Source organism: Fringilla coelebs (assembly GCF_963513975.1).
Source record: "Fringilla coelebs genome assembly, chromosome: 6".
Classification (NCBI taxonomy): domain Eukaryota; kingdom Metazoa; phylum Chordata; class Aves; order Passeriformes; family Fringillidae; genus Fringilla; species Fringilla coelebs.
This window is the reverse complement of record NC_140034.1, coordinates 41,101,695-41,122,127: the sequence shown is the minus strand read 5'-3', so window position 1 is coordinate 41,122,127 and position 20,433 is coordinate 41,101,695. Positions and strand designations below refer to the sequence as shown.

Genomic DNA, 20,433 nt, shown 5'->3' with positions numbered 1-20,433 from the left:
TTCAACACTATTGTGTACATGTGCTTCCAGATTTCTCCATTTTTGCTGTTGTATGCAAAAGTTTATAATTTGCTACCTTGCCACCTTTCTTGTCCCTTACAAATAAAATGTGCAGAATCATTTGAGAATTTATGTTCTCATCAGAAGTAACTTAATGTCATGAACTTCCATGCAGGTAATGTTAAAATTCAAGGATTCGTCTTGCAGAGGTGGAAATGTTCCTGTTTACTTAAAATGTTTACTTAAAATGTTTACTTAAAATGTTTACTTAAAATGTTTTGTGAAACCTAATAACTGATACAGTCTTAATATCTGAATGGTAAACTATTTCAAACTTAAACTTTTCAAAACTGTTTTTTTCTAGGGGAGAAGTACAAAGTGGAAACAAAAGTCATTGTGGCAGACTTTGGAGAGAGAGAAGATATCTACAATGGAATCAAAGCAGGATTGGAAGGCCTAGAGATTGGGGTTTTAGGTTTGTGTCTGATCTTTCTAAATCTTTCATTGTGGTGTTTTGTCTTGACGTGCCTACTAACTTCTTCCCATATTGAAGTTTATTGAGACTAATTCACAAAAGCTGTTATTTGTCTGACTAGGGCTATGTTGCTGCGTGCTTGAGATGTTTTCTAGCTTGCTGTTGATACATTACTTGAGACAGTGCTTGCATGTGTACCTACTTTCTAGGAAGTATGATGTTTATAGAATGTGTTCAGTGTGTTAGTCTGTGATTGTTAGAGGCCTTTGACTGCATACACCATGACGTGAACACTTGGTGTTGTTGAGCCTGGAGGAGGTCTCTCTCTGGGGAGACCTTGCTGTGGTTGTTCAGTACTTAAAGGAGGCTTGTAAGAAAGATGTGGACAATTTTAACAGGGCTTGTGTAATAGGCATGTTGCAAGGAGCAATGGCTCTAAGCTAAAAGAGTGTAGGTTTAGATTAGGTATAAAGAAGAAAAGATACTGAAGCATTGGAGCAGTTTGCCCAGAGAGGTGGAAGATGCCCCATCTCAGGGATCCTTCAAGGCCAGGTTGGATAGGGCTCTGAGCAACCTGACCTGGCTGAAGATGTCTCAGGGATTGGACTAAATGACTTTTAAATGTCCCTTTCAACCCAAACTATTCTATGATTCTATGACCTAATGCCATGTTAGATCCTAAGCAAGCTTCACATACTTAGCTTAGGAGATATTCAATTTAGGAGTACAGCCCTGTGGGAGAACCATGAACTTTTAATTACAGAGCTGTTGAAATTCAATCATTACAATAGAAGTACATTCAAGTAACTGTTTTCTGCTTCAAAAGTCCTAAGCCTTTTCTGGCCATGTTGGTAAGCTGTGTTTCTTTTGCTGAATGGAGCACAATATGCATGAGTATGGTTTGCTGCATCACAGGAGTGTAGGTAGTATGGGAGTCCTTGAAAAGACAAGGTGATCCCTCCAGTTACTTTGTCGAATGTAGAACTGAGGTGCTTTCATATAGGTGTTTCATCACAAGCTAAGAAGAGTTTCAACATACCAGCAGTTTACCTGAAACTTTTTTGAACAGTGCAGTAAAGGCAATTGCTTACTGGTTTTTTGTTTTGTGGTTTGGTTTTTTTTTTTTTTTCCCTGCTTGGAAACACATATGTCTGTTCATTTCCTGTGTTTCTGTGGTTAGTATAGGGATAAGAACCTGTGATGGTTAAACACATGAAAAAAATGTGGCTCAGACATCTACTAGTACCTGTCATCTGATAAAGCACTCCTCACTACAAAGCTCATTTTACTCATTTTACCTGAAGTGCAGTAATTGGAGCTTTAACTGTGGGGTATTTTAAGCATATTTCAAAACAAATTCATTATACACATGATAATATACTGTATGAACTTTGTTGCTGATTGATGAATCTTGTTGTACAATGTTTGAAAAGAACGCTTAAGAAAATAGTGAATACAAAAATGCAATTTAAAAAATAATATTAAAGAATAAACCCCAGAATGCTCTCTTCTACTTTTAACAGACTTGAGTATACATACAACTCATGGCATCCAGCATTTAATTGCTATAAAAATTCAAAGCCTTGAAGTAACTTCAACTGCCAAGGATGTGTTTTGTGTAAAGAGTAGTTGTGACATAGCTGTGAATGCCTTGTTTCTTGTTTCTGAAGGAAATAACTTCCAAAGAAACTTTGAAGAATAAAATTAATGTACATTCTAATCTGTCCTGTCAAAATCCACTCAGGGAGTGTAAGGCTTGCAAGCTGCCTGTCACGTAGCAATTGCTGCAGAATGGTAGATGGTTTAAATGTCTCAAAACACCAGCAAACTTTTTACTGTGCAAGGTATATATCCACACTAGAAGGATTTTTATTATTTCTTAGGCTGTGATTAGGTTATGGTGATTTACAAAATAATGAAAATCTGACTTTCTATAGCCTTGCACAAACTGGGCACTAAAGCAGTGCGTGTGTGTCAAATTTTGTGTAAGCTCATCAAAGGAAAACAAAGCATGTTCCTAAAACAGAGCCTGCATCTTGCTTTTATTTGCTTGAGCATCTTGGTTTAAAACATGGTAAAAATGGCCATTAAATGCTCTAGAGTTGTGTATTCCTCCGCTGATTTTTTTTTCCTTGCAGCCATTGTCAGTGTAGGTTTACAAAATCTCTCTTCTGACTAAGTCCCTTGCAGTTTTAGTAGCTCTTGTGCCCAAGATCACCAGATTACATGATATGTGGGTACTTGCTTTCCCCCAGATATAGCTGTATTAATAGCAACCATTTGCCAATGTAATTTTTCCACACAGATGATGGCTACTCCTGTAGGATAGTATTTTAATGCTTTTATGGTAATGAATCTCATGCTTTAGTGCCTTATATTTTAAATTCTGTAATATTTGTTGGAATCCAGAATGTAGCTTTTGTTGAGCTGTGTTTTCCATGTTAGTGAGGGGAAAACATGGATTTAAATGAGAACAGCCATAAGGGTTGAGTTCTCAGGTTCCAGCATATTTTCTTCTTTCAGGTCTCATCTGGAACAGTAGGTATGAGAAGCACTGGTAGCACAGCACAGTTGCCAGTGATCAGTGCTGATTATTTTTTAACCTTATACTTGGAGACATAGGAGTCTCCACACATACTGCTCAAGAATGAGCTTCTAATTATGGAGTTGCACAGAGTCTAACTAAAGTACTTACAGATTGAAATCCTTGTAAACTTCTTATTTGGAAGCTTCTTCTCACCCACGTAGGAAGGCTAAAAGAGTTTGCATAATGTTTTGCTGTGTGTTCAAAACAGCGTCTGTCAGTGACTTCGAACATGTGCTAGCTACAGCAATATGTTAAACAAGCAGAGGTGGGAAATCTTCCTTTTGCCATTCTTAAATAGCTCTGATTATTGAAAGGAGTTTGTGCTGGACAGTATCTTACCCTGTTGCTATCCATTTTTTTCTAGTTAAAATATGGTGGTGAGACCCAAAACCTGATTTTTTTAATGTCTGTTAGAAACTTGCAGCAGAGATGATTGCAGCAAATGGGACCCAGTCAGCAGTAAGGGGTGTGAATTCCATGTGACTGTCTCTGTAGCATGAATCATATAAGCATTCTAAATTTGGACAGAATTACCGAGGTTAGTCCCGTAACCCTGCTACAATTCATAGCCAAAATCCTTTCCAGAGAGAAGGAACGAAAAATAGTTTATTTTTGGATGAAAAGAAGAAAAATATTTGGTTCATTCTGGCAGTAGCCAGACTGGATCTTCTTCCTTTTAAAAACTTTTCACTCTTTCTAAATATAGCAAATGTCTGCTGGGAATTTGCCAACTCCCTGTTCCCCTCAATTCCTCACCTCGCTTTTTAAAGGTTATCTAAAAGTTAAAAATTCGAAACACACAGCATGACTAATGAACTTCCATTTATACACTAAGATCTGGACTAAAAGAGCTTGAGGGAATTCCGAATGAAGTTGGCGCACTTTGCCAGAATCTCTTCCTCCTGTTTCTTGCACATCCTGCATCTCTGTTGATACTTAAATTATCTTTCAGGCTGGGTCTTAAAACGATAGCTTTTGGCACAGATGGAGGGGCTATTTTATTTTATTTTATTTTTTGAAAAAGGCATCAGTGCCTTTTGACGACGTTTCTTGTCCCCGTGCAGACTCCTGCCTGGAGGTGCACAGTGCTGCTGAGCATACATAGCACTTTGGGATTCTCTGGGGTGTAAGACACTATATAAATGTAAAATGTTGCCACAGCAACCACATGTCACGCGATTCACTTGCGTAAGATGAACAACAGATACTTAGGAAGCGGAGATCCCTTTTGGTTGCTGCTTTTTGTCTCCGTATCAATGTGCTCTGTGGAGTTCGAGGCTGCAGAGCAGCTCTGTTTTCGAACAAAATCAGAAGTTTTCTCCTGTTGGGGCCGGGATTTAGAGAATGGGTATTGGTTTCACGTCCGAGAATAAAACCGTGCCAGCGTAAAGTATAGAAAAAAAAAAAAATCTAGGAGGTTTAAGTAATTCGATGCAGCTGTGAGGGTGACGGGGAGAAGGGTTTCCCGCGGGGAATCTCCGCGCAGGGAGGCCGGGCAGCGGCGCGGGCTCCCCGGCGGCGGCGGCTCCCCGGCGGGGCGCGGCGGCGCTCGGGGCGGGGGGTGCGGGACGCGCCCGCGCTGGGCTCTGCTGACACCTCCCGGCCGCGCCGCGCACTGCGCCCGCCGCTCCCCGCCCCGCCGCGCCGCTCCCTCCGCGGGGAGTGCGGCTTGGCTCTTACCGCACTTGGTGTATTGATTTATCGGGAAAACCGGTGTGAAACGGCTTCACCTGCTGCCCCGCCAGGCAGCTGCTCTCTGGCTCGACACCCCGCAGACACCCCCGTCGGTGGCAGAGGCAGCGTCGTGCCCCCCGCGCTGTGGGGCGTGGGTGCGAGGTGCTAAACTCGGCGGCTTGTAAACAATGGGAGAATTAACGCTCACACATTAAAATGGCTTGTCCGTGTGCTCCTGCCCTCCACCGCGTGTGCGCTGGGGTATTTGCAGTTATGGAAACACGGCCAAAGCAGTTAGAATGTTATAAATGCAACATTTTAAGCATTTAATTGCTTGAAAATTGCAGGGAGCATCCAAGTGATCTCATTCATCCTTTTCTTTCAGTCAACAATGTGGGAATATCCTATGCTTATCCTGAATATTTTATTGATATTCCAGAGCTGGAGAAGGTAAGTGCTTTTGTGGTACCTTCTGGTGTTCTACTGGGGTTAGCAGATGTTTCAGAAATATTTAGGTTTGGTTAAAGAACCCGCAAAATGAGGTTTTCTGATTAGAATTAAGTGTTCAAAAGCTTGGAGTTTTCCATAAGCAGCATAACACAATGCTGATGATGGCAGTCTCACTTTTTGGTGGTGCTCTTTACGTACTCTTCCCTGCTGCTTCTGCTCCTGTCCCTGGTCTCATCTGGCTGTTGTTTATGAGCTGCTTTAGCTTGTGCTGGGGTGCTTCAGTCTTATGTGACTGAAGGGGGGAGCAAGCAATTTCATGGATGAAAGCTGCGTAGTCCATAACACTTACCAAACTTAATTATGGCCATTTTAGACAGTTCATAATGTAGGGACAATCTTGGTTGTACTGGATACATAGAAAACTCTAATTATGAACGTTTTCACTGGTGCATGATTTTCTTTCTGAAAGCCCCGTAGCTCCCTGGGTCCACTGTGTTTTCTGCTTAAGTGTTGCTAAATATATCCAAATAAGCTTAAAGTCAGTAAAATGGTGAAGAGTAAAATAAGTAGTTAATTTTAAAACACGTGTCAAAGGTAAGAATTTATTAACATTCATAAGTACTGAATAGTGTTAGGAAATAGAGTGTCAGTGTGATACACCTGTGTGGTTCTGTATTTGATGCAAGTCCCTAATCAAAGATGCAACCTGACCAAGAGCAATTCACAGACTTTGCTTTGAAAGCCTGTCACTGTTCCTAATACTTAAGCAGGTAGGCAAGGAGAAAAGGCAGATAATTTATCCTGGCACTTTAACCCGGAGGATGTATAAATATTGTTCAAATAACTTAAAATGAGTAAACCCCAAAACTTCTTCTTGCAGATGATTGACAAAATGGTCAACGTTAACATCATGTCTGTTTGTAAGGTAAGTTACCAACACTTCTTGATAATTCAAAACCAGAAAACAAGATTCAGTGGTCTGAGGGAATTACTTTGACCTGTTAGGCTACAGGTTCACTTTTTGACTTGGAGAAACCCAGCAGTTCTAATTGTAACATCGGACTGTTCTGATTGTTGTGTGAAATGTAATTTGTTGCAAAGATGCCTATTAGCTGTTTGAAAGGAGCAAGGTAAGTGCATAAAACAGCACCTAATGCTTCTTGACAATTGTTCTTCTAGTCCTTGTAAATGCTTCTTTCTTCTTCCCCTGCATCTGTGTTTCTTGGGTCGGCAGCCCTTATCTCTGCATGTCTAAGGTTTTAGTACACTATAGTGAGAAGGTGCTTATATATTTTCTGCAAAATATATGAGCAAGAAGGAAAACCAAACTCACAGAAGCATGCATTAACTTTACTTCAGAAGTTACCTTCACTTCTTGATATTTAAACTGAAGGTTTTATTGAGAAGAAATCAGCATGACTTCAGGCTAAAACATATGGCTGTTCTCTTGCGGATTTACATGAGGCCCATTCAAAAATGAGATTTTCATCTTAGGGTATCAAAGCTTGAAAAGGACAGAGGAAATATCTGCTTACAAGTCACAGGGACGCTGTTAGTGTATTACCAGTGTGTGCTGATGAAACTCCTTGTGACTATTCACTGCTAAACCTTCTGCATACACTGCAGAATACACTGCATGAGGGTTAAGCTCCTGCCTCAAAGCTAAAATATTAGAAGATTCAAAGATGGCTCAAAAGATTTTACTTTTTTAGCAGCTATTCTGATTAGGGAAAGTACTAAATTCATCTAGTACAGTTCTTTTGGGGAGTCTAAACTCTGGTTGGTTTCCATGTGAGGAGGCACAGCACCTCTTAAAACAATGCTTTAATAAGATTCTCACACTTTATTAAAACATAGACAATGAAAATGCAGCTGTTGCATGACTGAATGGGAGTTGGTAATGTCAGCAAGCTCTTACATCTGCGTATGTTTTATTTGACGTCTCAGAACTACTTGCTGAAAAGTTAGAAATGCCATAACAGTGAGTCTTCAGAAGCCTTTCACCTGGAAAATTACTGTGAGCCTGACAAGTACAGATTTTCTAGTTGACCGAGAAGGACAACCCATGGTGTCTTCTTGTCCCCTGCATGGTTTAATCAAAGAAGTCAGTTATTAATGAGTTTTCTTTTAAGGAAAGTTTCTCTTAAGGAAGTCATTTAAGTTAACAGAGCTGCATCAGGTGTACATCTGAAGAAGTGTCATGCGCAGACCTCCTCTGCTGAGGTGTGAGGTCTGTGCTGTGCCAGCAGAGGGAGTGCACTATTCAGTGATAAAAGAATTTGGGGTGTCCGTCTTCCCGGGAGCATTTTGCTGGAGTAGAAAAGTTGCAGATCAACTACTTCAATACGTACTTCTGAAGATGGTAGGGTAGAGTAATAGTTTATTTCAGCATATACCTGAAGTTCAAGACATGCTGCTAGACTGTGTTATTTTCCACAGTAAACTAATGCTTTAGTTGTAGTGTCAGTGTTCATCAACAATTTAACAAAATTGTCATGCAGCTTCTTGTAAAATTTGCATCCTCTCAACCTCTTCAGATTTCTAAAATGGCTATTTTTGCACATACAGAAACTTATTCAAGATTTGCTTGCTGTGTGTTAATAGTGTTTTTGCTTCTGTTTGAAAACTTTTTCCTTGACTGTGAATAACTCCTGCTACTGCATTTAATCAGCATAAGATTCCAAGCTTGCAAATGTTTTCTCCTGCATGAGCGTGTTGTGTAATTAAACAGTAGGCACGCCAGATGCTTAGTGTTTTGGGGAGAAGAACACATTAGAGATGTGTGCCATCTGTAAGACACTTTTTCAGGAGAACCCATAGAACTAGAGAATCATGATAGGAAAAAAATAAATTTATGAGAAGTCTTTGTATCGTTTTCTGTAGACTTTTAGGATGTAATCCTGTGAATATTTAGTTCTGGTTTTGAGTTTGATACCATTTCTTTTATATATATTTGTGTGGATATGTTTTTAAAAACAGTAATAAGAATATTCTCTCTTCTTGTCTGACTAAAACCATCAAATTTGTGATGGAAGAGAGCACGAAGTTCTTAGGCAAGAAGCTGAAGTTCTGCTGTAATGTGAAAGTACAGGAGAAGCAGAGCTACTACCTGTTCACACTCTACCCACAGAATCTCCAGATCCTTCAGAGGTGTCATATAACCTGTGCTATTATGTTCTAGAGCATTGGCATCCACTTCCTTGCCTTTTGGACCAGCCTTTCTCAGAGTCTAAAAGATGATGATAAGCCCTGTCCTCTCAGTAACCTGCACCATGTGCCATCAGCAGCACCTTTTGGACAGCACATCTCTTCTGGTGTGCGTGTCAAGTAACTCCATTTCTGGCTGAAACACCCCTTGGACTTGAAGTAGGAGTCTGAATAATTAGCACAGAAATGTTGAAATCTTTCTTACTGCTGTAAGTATAGGCAGTTTAGAAGCATAATGCTCATCCCCTAACTTTTTGATCCATCTTTTTCTTCATTAGTCAGCTCATTGATGTTCCTATGGGACGTGCAGAGTGTGAGAAAGGGGACGATGAGAGAGAAGACAACATCTTCACCTCACAGGACAAATTTGCAGCCTAGTTGGTCCCGCTGTTCAGTATTTTTCCCAGCTGCAAAGTATCTAGTACTATGGAATTTTGGCAGCTGTTTTGAAAATTTGTTTACAGTCAGACCTTTTAAAATCTGTGTCTTTCCCAAATCCTATTTGATTCTCCCCTGACTGCCCCCATCGTCCTTAGAGCACTGTTGGATTAGATCACCCATGAACCACACAGTCATGCAATTTTGGGGTTCACTCAGTCTGGCATGAAGTGTTGATTACAGTGTTGTGCCTTTAAAGCACCCTGTACATCGCTGATGATAAGCCACATAAAACTGCTTGAAACATCTTGGAAATCTCATGTCTTTTGAAATGCTGGTTAAAAAAATTGATAAAATATCATCCTGTCCCCCAGCCAAAGTAGATGCTTTTTAAGCAGTCTGGGCAATATCACATTTTTATGGTGATGTGCAGTGGAGGAGTTACTCTGGTCTTCATATAACACACACACAAAAAAAAAAAGTGTTATAGGTCTTGATGCCATAAATAAAACGAAGATTTTTCGTTTGTGGTGTTTTCTTAGGAGAGCTTGAGACTTAATGAAGTCATATACAAGGATTGAATTGACAAATAAATGAGGAAAAAGATAAGGTAGTATATGTAGTTTCATGGTTCTTGTCATAATCTCATCTCAAAGCTTCTGGTGAGATTTAAATAGCCAAACTTTAATGGTTGTTGGTAGCAGGTCAGGTAATGTGTGTTTGTATTACAACTTTTGGATATCTTTTTGCATTTTGAGACACAAATATTAGTGGCATTGAGTAAAATATTAGGTCGAAATCTCTGGGTTTTTTCATTAACCAGTAAGTGTTCCTCTTTCATCTTCTTGAGTTGATTCATCTTTGTGTTCTTAAGCCTTTAGTTTCACTTGGGAAAACAAATTTGGTTTGGCTGTTGGCTTAATGACGTGAAAGCCAAGGGTGCTAGAACTGCTGTCCAGTGGAAAAAGTGAGTAGGTAATGAGCACAGAGAACAGCTTCAAATGGCTTCCAGGAGCCCTTGTTTCTCCTTTGAAAGCTGCAAGAGTTACTTGGTATGGAAGGAACTGCAAGTTTGTTATTTCTTTTGCAGCATCACAATATGCTAATTGCATTGGGAGTGAGGCATAAACTTATGTTCTCTTGAAAAATAAGCAGGACTAAATAGTTGAGGGAGTGCTGGCTTAGTGGTTGATTAGGCAAGGAGCTGAATTGGTTTGCAGGCTATTATGTTGTGGGGGGATGCAAATTTTAGGCTTGCAGGCCTGGCTTTGCTTGGAAATTGGCATTAACAGATGAAGGAGAGTAAATTATGTACATGTACATCCTTTGTGTCTGTGGTAGTCCTCACGATGACTTCACTCGTGTTTTTTATACTGAGTGTCAATACAAAAGGCTAACAGGCCTTGCAACATCAAGGATTTTTGTTGTCATATTAGAGATGCTTTTAATTTTCTCGAGACTTCAGAATACATAAATACTTCATGTTGATCTGAGATCTGGTGTCAGCTACCCCTGTAATGGAGGAGAACTGAGAGGTGCATTCCACCAGGTTGTGAATCCCAGGCAGGACATGGGAATGCTACTACAAAGTCTGAAACTGTGAGTTTAGGAAAGAAAGCAATAGCAGAACCCAAAACCAATATAAAATTGAAAGGAGGAGCAGAAGTTAGTGTTTTTAAGAAAGAGAGGAAATATTCTTATGCAGACCTGCATGTAGAAAGAAGAAAAGCCTGGGGAACAGCAATCCTGAAAAGACAGTAGGAAATGACATCTCTCTCTACCAGTCTCTCTCTCTCTCTCTCTCTCCAATGTGTGTTCACAAGGGCTAGTGCAACCTAATACTGCCTCTGTAAAGCTACCTTACCAGAAATCAGGTGGTAGTTGCTTGTCCCCTGCAAGAACCTTATGTGAATTTTTGTATTTGCTGTGGAAAGGGTCACAGTAAGTGGAATTCTTAGAATTCTGAGGACAATGACAACACTGACTTGTAAGAAGAGATCACTCTGTGTCTGTGGGTGTGTGTGTATTCCAGTCTAGTCAAGAGATTTTTTACATTTATATTCAAATTCATAATCAAAGAGCGCGTTGATGATTTTGCCAAGTATATAATACAACTTTAAAACAGAGAGGAACAGTTGCCAGTGCTTGGAAAAGGAGTAAGCATCCTGTGAAGGTGGTCATGCATATAATTCAGATGGTCCAGAGGGAGAAATTCAATGCTGTGGTTTCCCACCTTGCTGACTTTGAACTTGACAGTGTGATACACAGAAAGCTGGACCAATGGAAATGTAGCTGCAATAAATATTTTTACACAGTAGTCAGAGAAGCACTGGGGATTTTTGTTCAAAGTACAAGTAACTTAGGGAAATTAAGGAAATCTTATAGTTCTGTGGCTTTCTGTAGATTTGGGGTTGACAAAAACACATATTTTGCCTTTTGAAAAGAGAAGAAGGTTCAGCCGTATTATTTGAGCAGTCTTTGGTCCATGTAAAGGGCAAGAGGAGAAATACGCTTATTTTGACAGCTTTCAGTTTTTAACTTCACTCCAAAAGTTTGTGGCTCTAAATAGGGCCAACTTTCTCTCCTAAAACTGTTGCTCAGAGGAAAGTCACTGAAAATGAACATGGCTTGTTACTTTCATAGTTCCTGTTTTATGTCTGATGCCCCTGACATGGCCACATGGGTTATTTTGTGAGTTGAGCTGACCTCAGATTTACTTGCTAGTTTTTACAAATATAAATAATTCTTGTTTGGCTCGGGGTATGAGCTGCATTAAGAAGTTCCTGTTTCAAGAGGGACACATTAAAAAACTTGGTAGATGCTGAGAATAGGCCTCCCAATCAATTTAACTGCCAGTGCATGAGAACAGTTCCTTAGATTTTCAGTGTACCCTCTACAGGCGAGCGTGCCAGTTAACTTTGTTAAACAGCTACTGCATTTGTGAGCTTGTGTGAATCCTCTGCCCAGACATTCTGGAGTTGTCTCATGGTAGCAGTGATGTTTTTGTACTTGAGTGGGTGAACCACAGGGAATTCCTGATCTTTAAAAAGTTATATTGCTCTGTGTTGTTAAAATTTCACCCCAGGTTTGTGAATGAGGGAAGCTTCTTCGGACAGGTAGCAAACTTGTCCAAATTCTCAAGCCTCACCTTTTGTTGTATTTGTATAGCTCTATTTACAGAAAGGCTATCATTATACTCTTTTGAAGTGGAAAGAATGACTTGCAGTCCTAACATCATAGAATGATTCGTCTTTATGATTTATATTTGTAAATATACAACTGTGGTATTAGATTTCTGGTGTTGTATAACAGTTGTGGGTCCCATAACTCTGAAGGGTGACTTTGAATAGTTATCTCACCTTTTCCTGCTGTATTTTAGTAGTCTGAGTAACATCACTTTAAAAATATTCAAAATTTTGCATATTATTGTTCTTTTCAAAGGCTTTACTTCTGAGCTATTGCTTGGACCACATTGAGAAAAGACTACAATGCAGTGATAGCTAAGAATGGGAAGTTTTCTTCAGAAGAAAAATCATGGAAACCCATGGCTATAACTTCCAGCTATATTTGTTGGTCCTCTAATTGCAGCTTTTAATTGTAGTGCCTGCTTTAGAACATAAATCTAGCCATAAGTCTGTTCATTCTTGTATTTGCAAGTAGGAATCTTTGCTTTGTTGGGGTAAAAGTGGTGTTACTTTTTCCAGAACTAGAAGGTAGAGGACAGGTTTGGTGAGGAAGAGTGGACAATGCAACCAGCATTTGCCAGGAATGTAATAAATGCATTTGCAGATAGAAGGACATAAAGAAATTATAACTGCCTATAAAGGGTTACTGACCTGGTCTGTAATCAATCTCTACCTTAAGTTAGACAGGGCAAATGACTTAAGTTAGTCATTTGCCCTGAGCATCCTGGAACTTGAGATCTGGATGGTTAGGTGTGAAAGAGGTTGACTTAAAACCAAAGCAGCCCTCCAAACCAAAGAAACTATACCCCAGACTCTATGGTAGCATTATGAGTGTATGTGAAATAATTGGAAAACGCACAAAAAATATAGAGTGCAATAACCACTCTTCATGGTTGTGTGCTAAACATAATTTTTAGCCAGACTCTAAAATATCAATTAACAATTTCTGATGCTGAGTAGTCTGTCCTGAAGAAATTTGTCAGATGCACATGCTCACTCTGCTCTAATGCAAATTTTTAGAAAGAAAACACACTTTGTTTTGGATGAGCAGTTTTCATGTAGCTTCACTACTTGTCTGGAATTACCCGAGTTTTCATTTGTATTTTCAACTGTAAAACACCTCTTTCTTTGGAAAGTAGTATTCTTTCATAAAAAAGGTTATGTGAGGAAAGCCTAACCATGTTCAGTAATCACCAGCTGAAGGCACTCTTTTTAGGGTAGCTCCCAACCCCTCCTTTAGACTTCCTGTATTGCTTTAGACTTCTGCTTGTATTAAATTGCCTTCAAAGAAACAAGCACTACTGTAAAGTTCTGTGACATGCTACATGCAAATTCCTGTAGATTGACTTGCAAGGCTTTGCCATTTATGAACTACACACCATTACAGAACTGACTATGTCTAAACAAGATCTAACTGAACTTTAGATTCTTTATCTGGGAGATATTTATTCAGTTCTAGATGTTTTAGTTTTGAGCTGCCATTTTTCCTAATGGCATGTCTGACATTACAGCTATTGAGGATGAGTGTTAACCAGTTTGGCTGTTTTGGATAAGGATCATGCAACGCAAGCAGGGGTAGACACCACTGACACCATTTATTAGTGATAAAACTACATTTCTGCTATTAATTGTTTTATTTGAATTAACACTGAAAATATTTTACATGTGTGTAGAGTGTATAAAATTGCCAGACCTGAGCATGGCTGCAGAGTACCCTGCCAGCATTTTTCCAGTCGTGCATTTTGAGTGTGCAGTTGGCTGGGTCAGGTGTGTCTGACTCAGAGCGCTGCCTTCTGTTATCTTTAAAAATAACAGTATTTTTACATCAAGATACTGAATATTCATAAATATTTTTTTCACACATCACAAGTAAAATACTGATAGAAATTTTTGCTCTATTTCACAGAATTTTAAAATTCTCTCAAAATAAGAATTTTAGTAAAATCAATGGAGGTGATGTTGAGTATGAAATCCAGTTTTGCCATCAGTGTTTTCTGTGGAGGGGAAAAAGTTTTGACTACCTGTTCAGCTGAACTTTAGAAACAAACCATTTAATGCAGTTGGTAGTGAGAGACTTCTCGATTTCTCCCCAAATTGTACACCTATTGCTGTATTTCAGCTACCAGTGGCTTCATAGTTTTTTATTTTATGTAAGTCCACCAATTATTGTAGCATATTTTAGTAGCCAGCAGGTTTGTGATAAACTGTTAGAGCTGCCTGGTGGGTTGCAATTTGGATTTAGACCATGAATGCATTTGTGTGGATTTATGACAAAGTTTCAAATGTGGGGTCTCCTCTACACTACTGGGAAATTGTGTACTGGTTTTTCAGATCATTTATGGATTGCCTAAGGGAAGGCAGTTCCAGTCCATGTCCATGTGCCAATCTGTGGAGATGATATGCAGCATTACACTGCCCTGAGAGGCAAGAAACAGTATGCTGCTTTTTGCCAAGGGATCTGTGGAAGAGATCATAAAACTTGGATCAGATAAAAGCTCTTCCAGTCTTAAACTAGTCTTAAAATCGGCCCAAATCATTCTTTATCCTTGAAGATTAAAATAAATAGTTGTTTCTACATCTCTTTTGGAGCATTAGTGTATTAAAAAGCTCATGTATGCTTAAATGTAATACTAGAGGGTTTTTTGAAGCTGCATCAGATCTGTTTAGCTTGTTGATGCTTATCAGCTCTGAATACTTAGTTTGACTTCTGGGGCAGTGCTGACAGCAGTGTGTGTCAACAGCTGACTTCATGAAAGGAAGGCCTGTTCAACTCCTGCCTGTACAGTCCCTTATCGAATCTGTCATGCAGTGTGGCTTGATGGCAGAATCTATTCTAAGGGAGAAATGCCAATAAAATGGAAAACACAGCCCTTCTCTAGCATTTTCTTTGTGTGTCATCTGCAATCAACTGAGATTGTTTTCTTTTGGTTTTTTTTTTCTCCTTTATTCCTGAAAGGGTATGTTTTATAATTAAAAATAAAAACAAACAAACAATAAAACCTCAAACCCAGATTGAGTCATATGTGAGGGCTAATGCAGTGGTGATAATAAAATTAGTAGCTTCCTACAATAAAATTTGTTTCTTTGTAATCAAAGTGCTTGCAGGTGTTTTGTGTGCCTGTATATGCTGATTTCTTTTGTGCGTGTTTTTCTTCCCATACTATTCAAATATTCCATGTTTTATTTTAAGCTATCAAGGTAATTTGGGATTAGTGGGAGTATCATTATGTTTTGGTATGCGCTGGTTTTAGTATTTTATTACCCACCCCCATGTTCTCAAACACTTTGTTGGAACACCTTTTAGATGTCAAATGTGGTAGCAGTTTATTTTTCTTGTGTGATCTGTCTTTGGTGTCAGTGACAGTTATTCATAGGGTTACATGGGGCAGGGCTGAATTTGACGCAAGGAGAATTTTGATATTATTTCAGGAAGGCAGAAGTTTTTGATTTAAATTGTGTTTTAGGGTGGTAGTAATTAGTAGTAGGAAAATTAACTATTTTATACTAATTAGAATTTTGTCCAAGTTTGGATCAATGCTTAATTTGTTTCCCTTGTCAGAGATGCTCTGTCTGCAACTGGGAATCTTGTTTTAGGATTACTGCTCTGGAGAATCCTTCAGCCAGCTTGTAGATGGATTGCTCAGAGTCATAATAAAGGCAGGAGTTTCCAGAGCAGTGAGGAGGTTTGCTAGGCAACTTTACTCTTGGGGGTGTAGTTTTTCCAGTGTGAAAACATCTGGGTAATCAGCAAAAAATATTTTGCCGTCTTAAGTATTTTCTGTAGGTAATAATGTAGGAAACTTACATTCTCTAGTTCTGTCAGTGCTCTTGCTACTCCATAATTAATTTTTGTCTTAAACTCAGCAGTTTAGTAAGCTTAGCTAAAATGTATTGGATAATGATTTGAGTCTTGGCATATGTGGTAAATTTAGTCAGACTTGAGGAAGACAGGTGTATTTTGCAGGGAGAGAAAGATGGTACATGTACTGTAGTACTCTGGTGTTTTAATGTTCTTTAGAAGCCATGGATCCTGCACAGTGGTGAAGACATTTGTTTTATTTACTCTTGTGCTACTACCTAGATGGGTTCACCAGATTCAGTGCACACACTACTTGACAGAGCCAAGTTATCCAGGTAGAATAAAAATAAACTGCCTACGCAAAGTATGGTCTCTGCTTCCCCGAGCCGTGCTTGGGTTGGAGGGGGTGGCAGCTGCTTCTGGGAGGAAGGGAGGCTTCCCTCGGCCTCTGGCTGTCTGCTGTCTGCATTCTCAGCCATCACGAATGTTTTCCTTTTGCAGATGACACGATTGGTGCTGCCCGGCATGCTGGAAAGGTGAGTCACACTAACACTATCCAGACAAAGTCATCATTATTTATAGGGGAGAATCCTTTCTTGAAAAATTCATTACTGTGACTAATCAGCCTAGTCTCCATGTTTTAATGGCAGAGTAATGCTGGGTGAGTCACGCTGATGGTGCATGAATCATCAGACGGTGGAAGCCTTTTCCACTCGATTCCCTTTTTATTTTTCCTCTCCCTTCTCCACTGTTGTGGTGATTCCTTTTAGAACAGAATTAAAAAGCCCGTCTGACTCATCAGCACTAACTCAACAACCTGCTATTCTGAGGGGGTGGTTACAGTTCCTGGGAATAACCTTCTTAAGGCTATTTCTCTAAGTCATTGTAAGTAAAATGGATGCAAAGAATATGTTCTCATTATACAGTAGGAGGTATATTGAGGAAAGGCTGTGATCATTTGGAAAAATAGAATTGGAGACCAGCTCTTCAGAATAACACACCACTGTCAACAGGGAAGACATGTACTGACTTCCCAGCTAGCTCCCAGGTGAAACCAAAAGGTTCACGATTTCCATTTAGTCTTCCCCAGGCTGTTTTGCAGCTGATGTTGGCTTTGCTGGCTTGCCATCTCTCTTGGGGTGCTAACCCCACCTTGCTGGGGATTACCCTGGATCAGGCTTGAGCTGTGTTCACAATACTGGGGGAAACTGTGTAGAACCATGCAGACAAATACCCCAGGAGGAGTCTGTATATGGGGCAAGCCTCCAAATCTAGCAAAGATGATGGGAAAAGAAAAAAAAAAGGTTTATTTTGTGTCATCCCACTGTCTGAGAGTCTTCATTGCAGACCAGAATTCAGTTATTCAAGTGTTGCAATGATGCACAGATGCTTCACTTTTAAAACAAAGCTTCTTCCTGGGTGCAAACTGTCAGAGCTAGCAGTCAGTATGGGAGTCTGTGTCTAGCACATCAGGATGAGGGTGAGCTAAGATTTCTACTTAGCCAATCATGAGATATGAATAAGTTTATTTCATGTAAAGAGATTTGAGCCCAAGACTGAGCTCTGGGGCAGGAGTGTAATATTTCCCGATGAAGCTTGGAGTAGAGGGCGAGGATTATTATAGTACAGGGGTGGTACATACTCAGGGCTTCTAGGTCAGAAGCTACTTCTTGTCCTTGTACTGTTATTGATAGATAAAGGGACTTGTTTTTTGTGAAACCGCTGTCCTCTGAAGGTGCCAACATGACCAAAACATTTATACTTGTGTGGGGATTTAATGTTGTTTCATTATTAGGTTTTGGAACTTAAAACCTCTTAAGTTACTTCTCAGTTTCTTCTTTGTTTTAAGAACTATTGTAGCTATCCATTTGTCAGAGTTATCTGTTCAGCTTCTCAGGATAGAATGTTGTATACTCTACTTATACAATATCCTGTATAGATTTTTCTGTTCCACATCCATATGGGTAAGATGACTTGAATGAGAGGCAGCAAACCAGGATCCTGCTGACTTCTGGTTCTGAGTGTTCTTGAGCACACATTGTCTTTCCTCTTACTTCACTAACTGCCTGACTACCTCAGGGATTCTGAGGATAAATGTTAAAGAAGCCTGGAAAGAAAAGGTTAATAGTGGTTAAAAGAATTAATTATGCATCTTGAACTTTTTCCTGAATATAAGGAACCACTTTAAAAGACTGCTCCATTTGGATAACAGCCTTGCTTTTCATCTCAGGGAACAATATTTGAAAAAGCTTCCATTTTCTGTTTGATTTTTGTGAAGTTGGTTGGGTTTGCAGTGCACAGAAGCAATGCCTGCAGCTGCCAACTCCTGCACAGTCATAGCTCACAGGCCGTTAACACCAGTAGGAGTCTGTAACCACAGGAGGACATGGATGTCCAGCAAATCCAAGGGCATGAATGAATTGGAGCTGGATTCAGCTGCTCTTCAGGTCAGCCATATATTTGTCACATGGGACCACAGGCTAGATAAAGGGCTCCAGGCTCAAAGAATAAGGCTAGACTAAGAATCTCATTGTCATTCCTCACTTGTTCAAGGAGGAGAGCATGTTGAATAGATGGATGTGACGTAGCGTGTTAGAGCATCTTGCAGCTTGCTCTAATGAGTATTTGAATGTTGGTTTTATGACAACATATTGCAAAATAAATACAAAAATAGAGCATACTTTGCACGCTTTGCATCCAGGTCTGATAAGAGTAAACAAAGCTACATCTTGGTGTGCCTTTTACTTTCCTATTTATAATAAACACAGCAGCATTAGATGAATGCCACTTCTGGTAATGGCATTTAGATTCTCTGCTGTGACTTCTCTCCTGTGCCCTGAACATTTAAAGTGACAATTTATTATCTGAAGCTTCCTATTATACTTAAATGAGCAGTTCCTGTATAAATACTCAGGCTACTGTCTGAGATGGGAAACTCATAGAAAATCAAAGGCTTGATATCTTTGGGAACAAAAAAAAGCCACCACCACCAAAAATCACTTGGCTGTTGCTAGACAAATACCAAACTATGGTATTTATTGCCAGGAAAGTAGCAAGTGCATAATTACATTACAGAAGAAGCTTGCTCTTTCCACTTGGCATGCAGCTGGAGCAGGCGCTGGTTGCCACAGCAACAGAGAGATGGCTAAATATAGCCTCCCTGGTGCTGGACCACTTAAGGTAGAATGACTGGGAGGTGTGAGGGTGTGGGCCTGGCTCTCTTCATCTTAACCAACTTTTTTTGTTTGGTTTTGTTTTGGGGTTTTTTTCCCATTTACGGCACAGTTGAATTATATGAAGCCAAAATTTCTTTTTACCACACTGATGCTTGAGTAATTCTTCAGATCCCTCCCTAAAAACATTTATTCTGCAATTCCTCTAAGAAGCAGAATTGTAATTGGAGTAATTGAAAGTGTTCCCCTTACTCACATGCTTCTCAATTTCATTTTATCTGGAGGTTTTACGTTACGAGCTTTTAAGGCTAGGACTGGTTTCTTTAAAATGTAAAAATACAAACCACAAAACCCCCAGTGGCACTGACTGCTTCAAGGAGACCAGTACACAGAGCTTCTGCAAGGGGCTGCTGTTAATGTTTTGTGTTTCCAAGAGGGTTTTCTTCACTGGGTCAGACCATTAATTCACTCCATCTAGGTGGTGGTCACGACTACTGCTAGAAAGTTGCAGTGTAGCTAGACACTGCAAGACCTGTGCTTGCAGCCTGCATGTCAGCCTCTCTTCTAAAGCTTCAGCTCTAGAAGCATGAGGCTCGTGTTTATCCATATCAATGCTTATCCTTCTTTGAATCCTGTTAAGCTTTTGTCTTCAGTTAAGTTTTGTGGCAAGTACTCCCTAGTCTGAGTATGAGAAGAGCACTTTCTTTTTTTGGGCCTAAATTTCAGTCTTTCCTTTAAATAAACATCATTTTTCTTTTGTATTCTGAGAGGCTGAATCAAGATATTGATCTTCTTCGTTTCTTAGTATGTGTACTCTTATCATGGCTGCTCTTAATAGTCTCTTAAATAAATAAATAAATTGATGTCTCAGGGTGGATTTTTTCTTCTCTTCCCCATTCTTAAATCATCAGTTTCTTAATATATCCGTCCAGTATTTGGAGGGATAAAGATGATTTGTAGACTGTAATACAAGATTTTCGTGGAGGTGGAGGATCTGTCCCTGCCACTCCCAGCATCCTGTTGTTTGGCTGGTTTTGATGACTGCTGCACAAAATAGAACTCCTTGTTCAGGTTTTTCATGGAGGGGACAGTTGGTTTAGAGTATTGCATAGTTTTTGATTAATTCACAATTTTTTCTTTAGTAATCATTATTTTGGTTATTGATAATAGATTATTGATGCACTCTTAATATTGATTTTTCATCTGCCATTTTGTAGTCTGTTCACATAGCAGCTTGAGCTTTTTAAAAAGTTCCTTATGGTATTCTCCAATCTGATAATCTCTTAAAAAATGCATAAATTCTCATTTCATTGCTAATCTCAATTTGAGCTCATAAATAAATATCACAGTCACCACCTGTCTTGATACAAAAAAGTTCTACCATCCACTGTTAACCTTTTGCTGTCTTGAAAATTCCTGATTAATTTGTGATCTTATGCTTTCCATGCTACATATTTGGAATAACGTTACTACCTTATTTCACCAACCAAGCCTTGCAGGGAAGT

At 39.5% G+C, this 20,433-nt stretch overlaps 1 protein-coding gene across 1 annotated transcript in view; it reads left to right on the top strand.

Moving 5' to 3' along the window:
* HSD17B12 (hydroxysteroid 17-beta dehydrogenase 12) overlaps nucleotides 1-20,433 on the top strand; it is a gene marked incomplete at its 5' end in the record, with an annotated part of 84,066 nt that overhangs the window by 50,440 nt on the left and 13,193 nt on the right. The window contains 4 exon segments of the mRNA XM_084207779.1: nucleotides 365-475; nucleotides 5,122-5,186; nucleotides 6,067-6,111; nucleotides 16,257-16,291. Of these exon segments, the coding sequence (XP_084063905.1) occupies nucleotides 365-475; nucleotides 5,122-5,186; nucleotides 6,067-6,111; nucleotides 16,257-16,291 (256 nt within the window).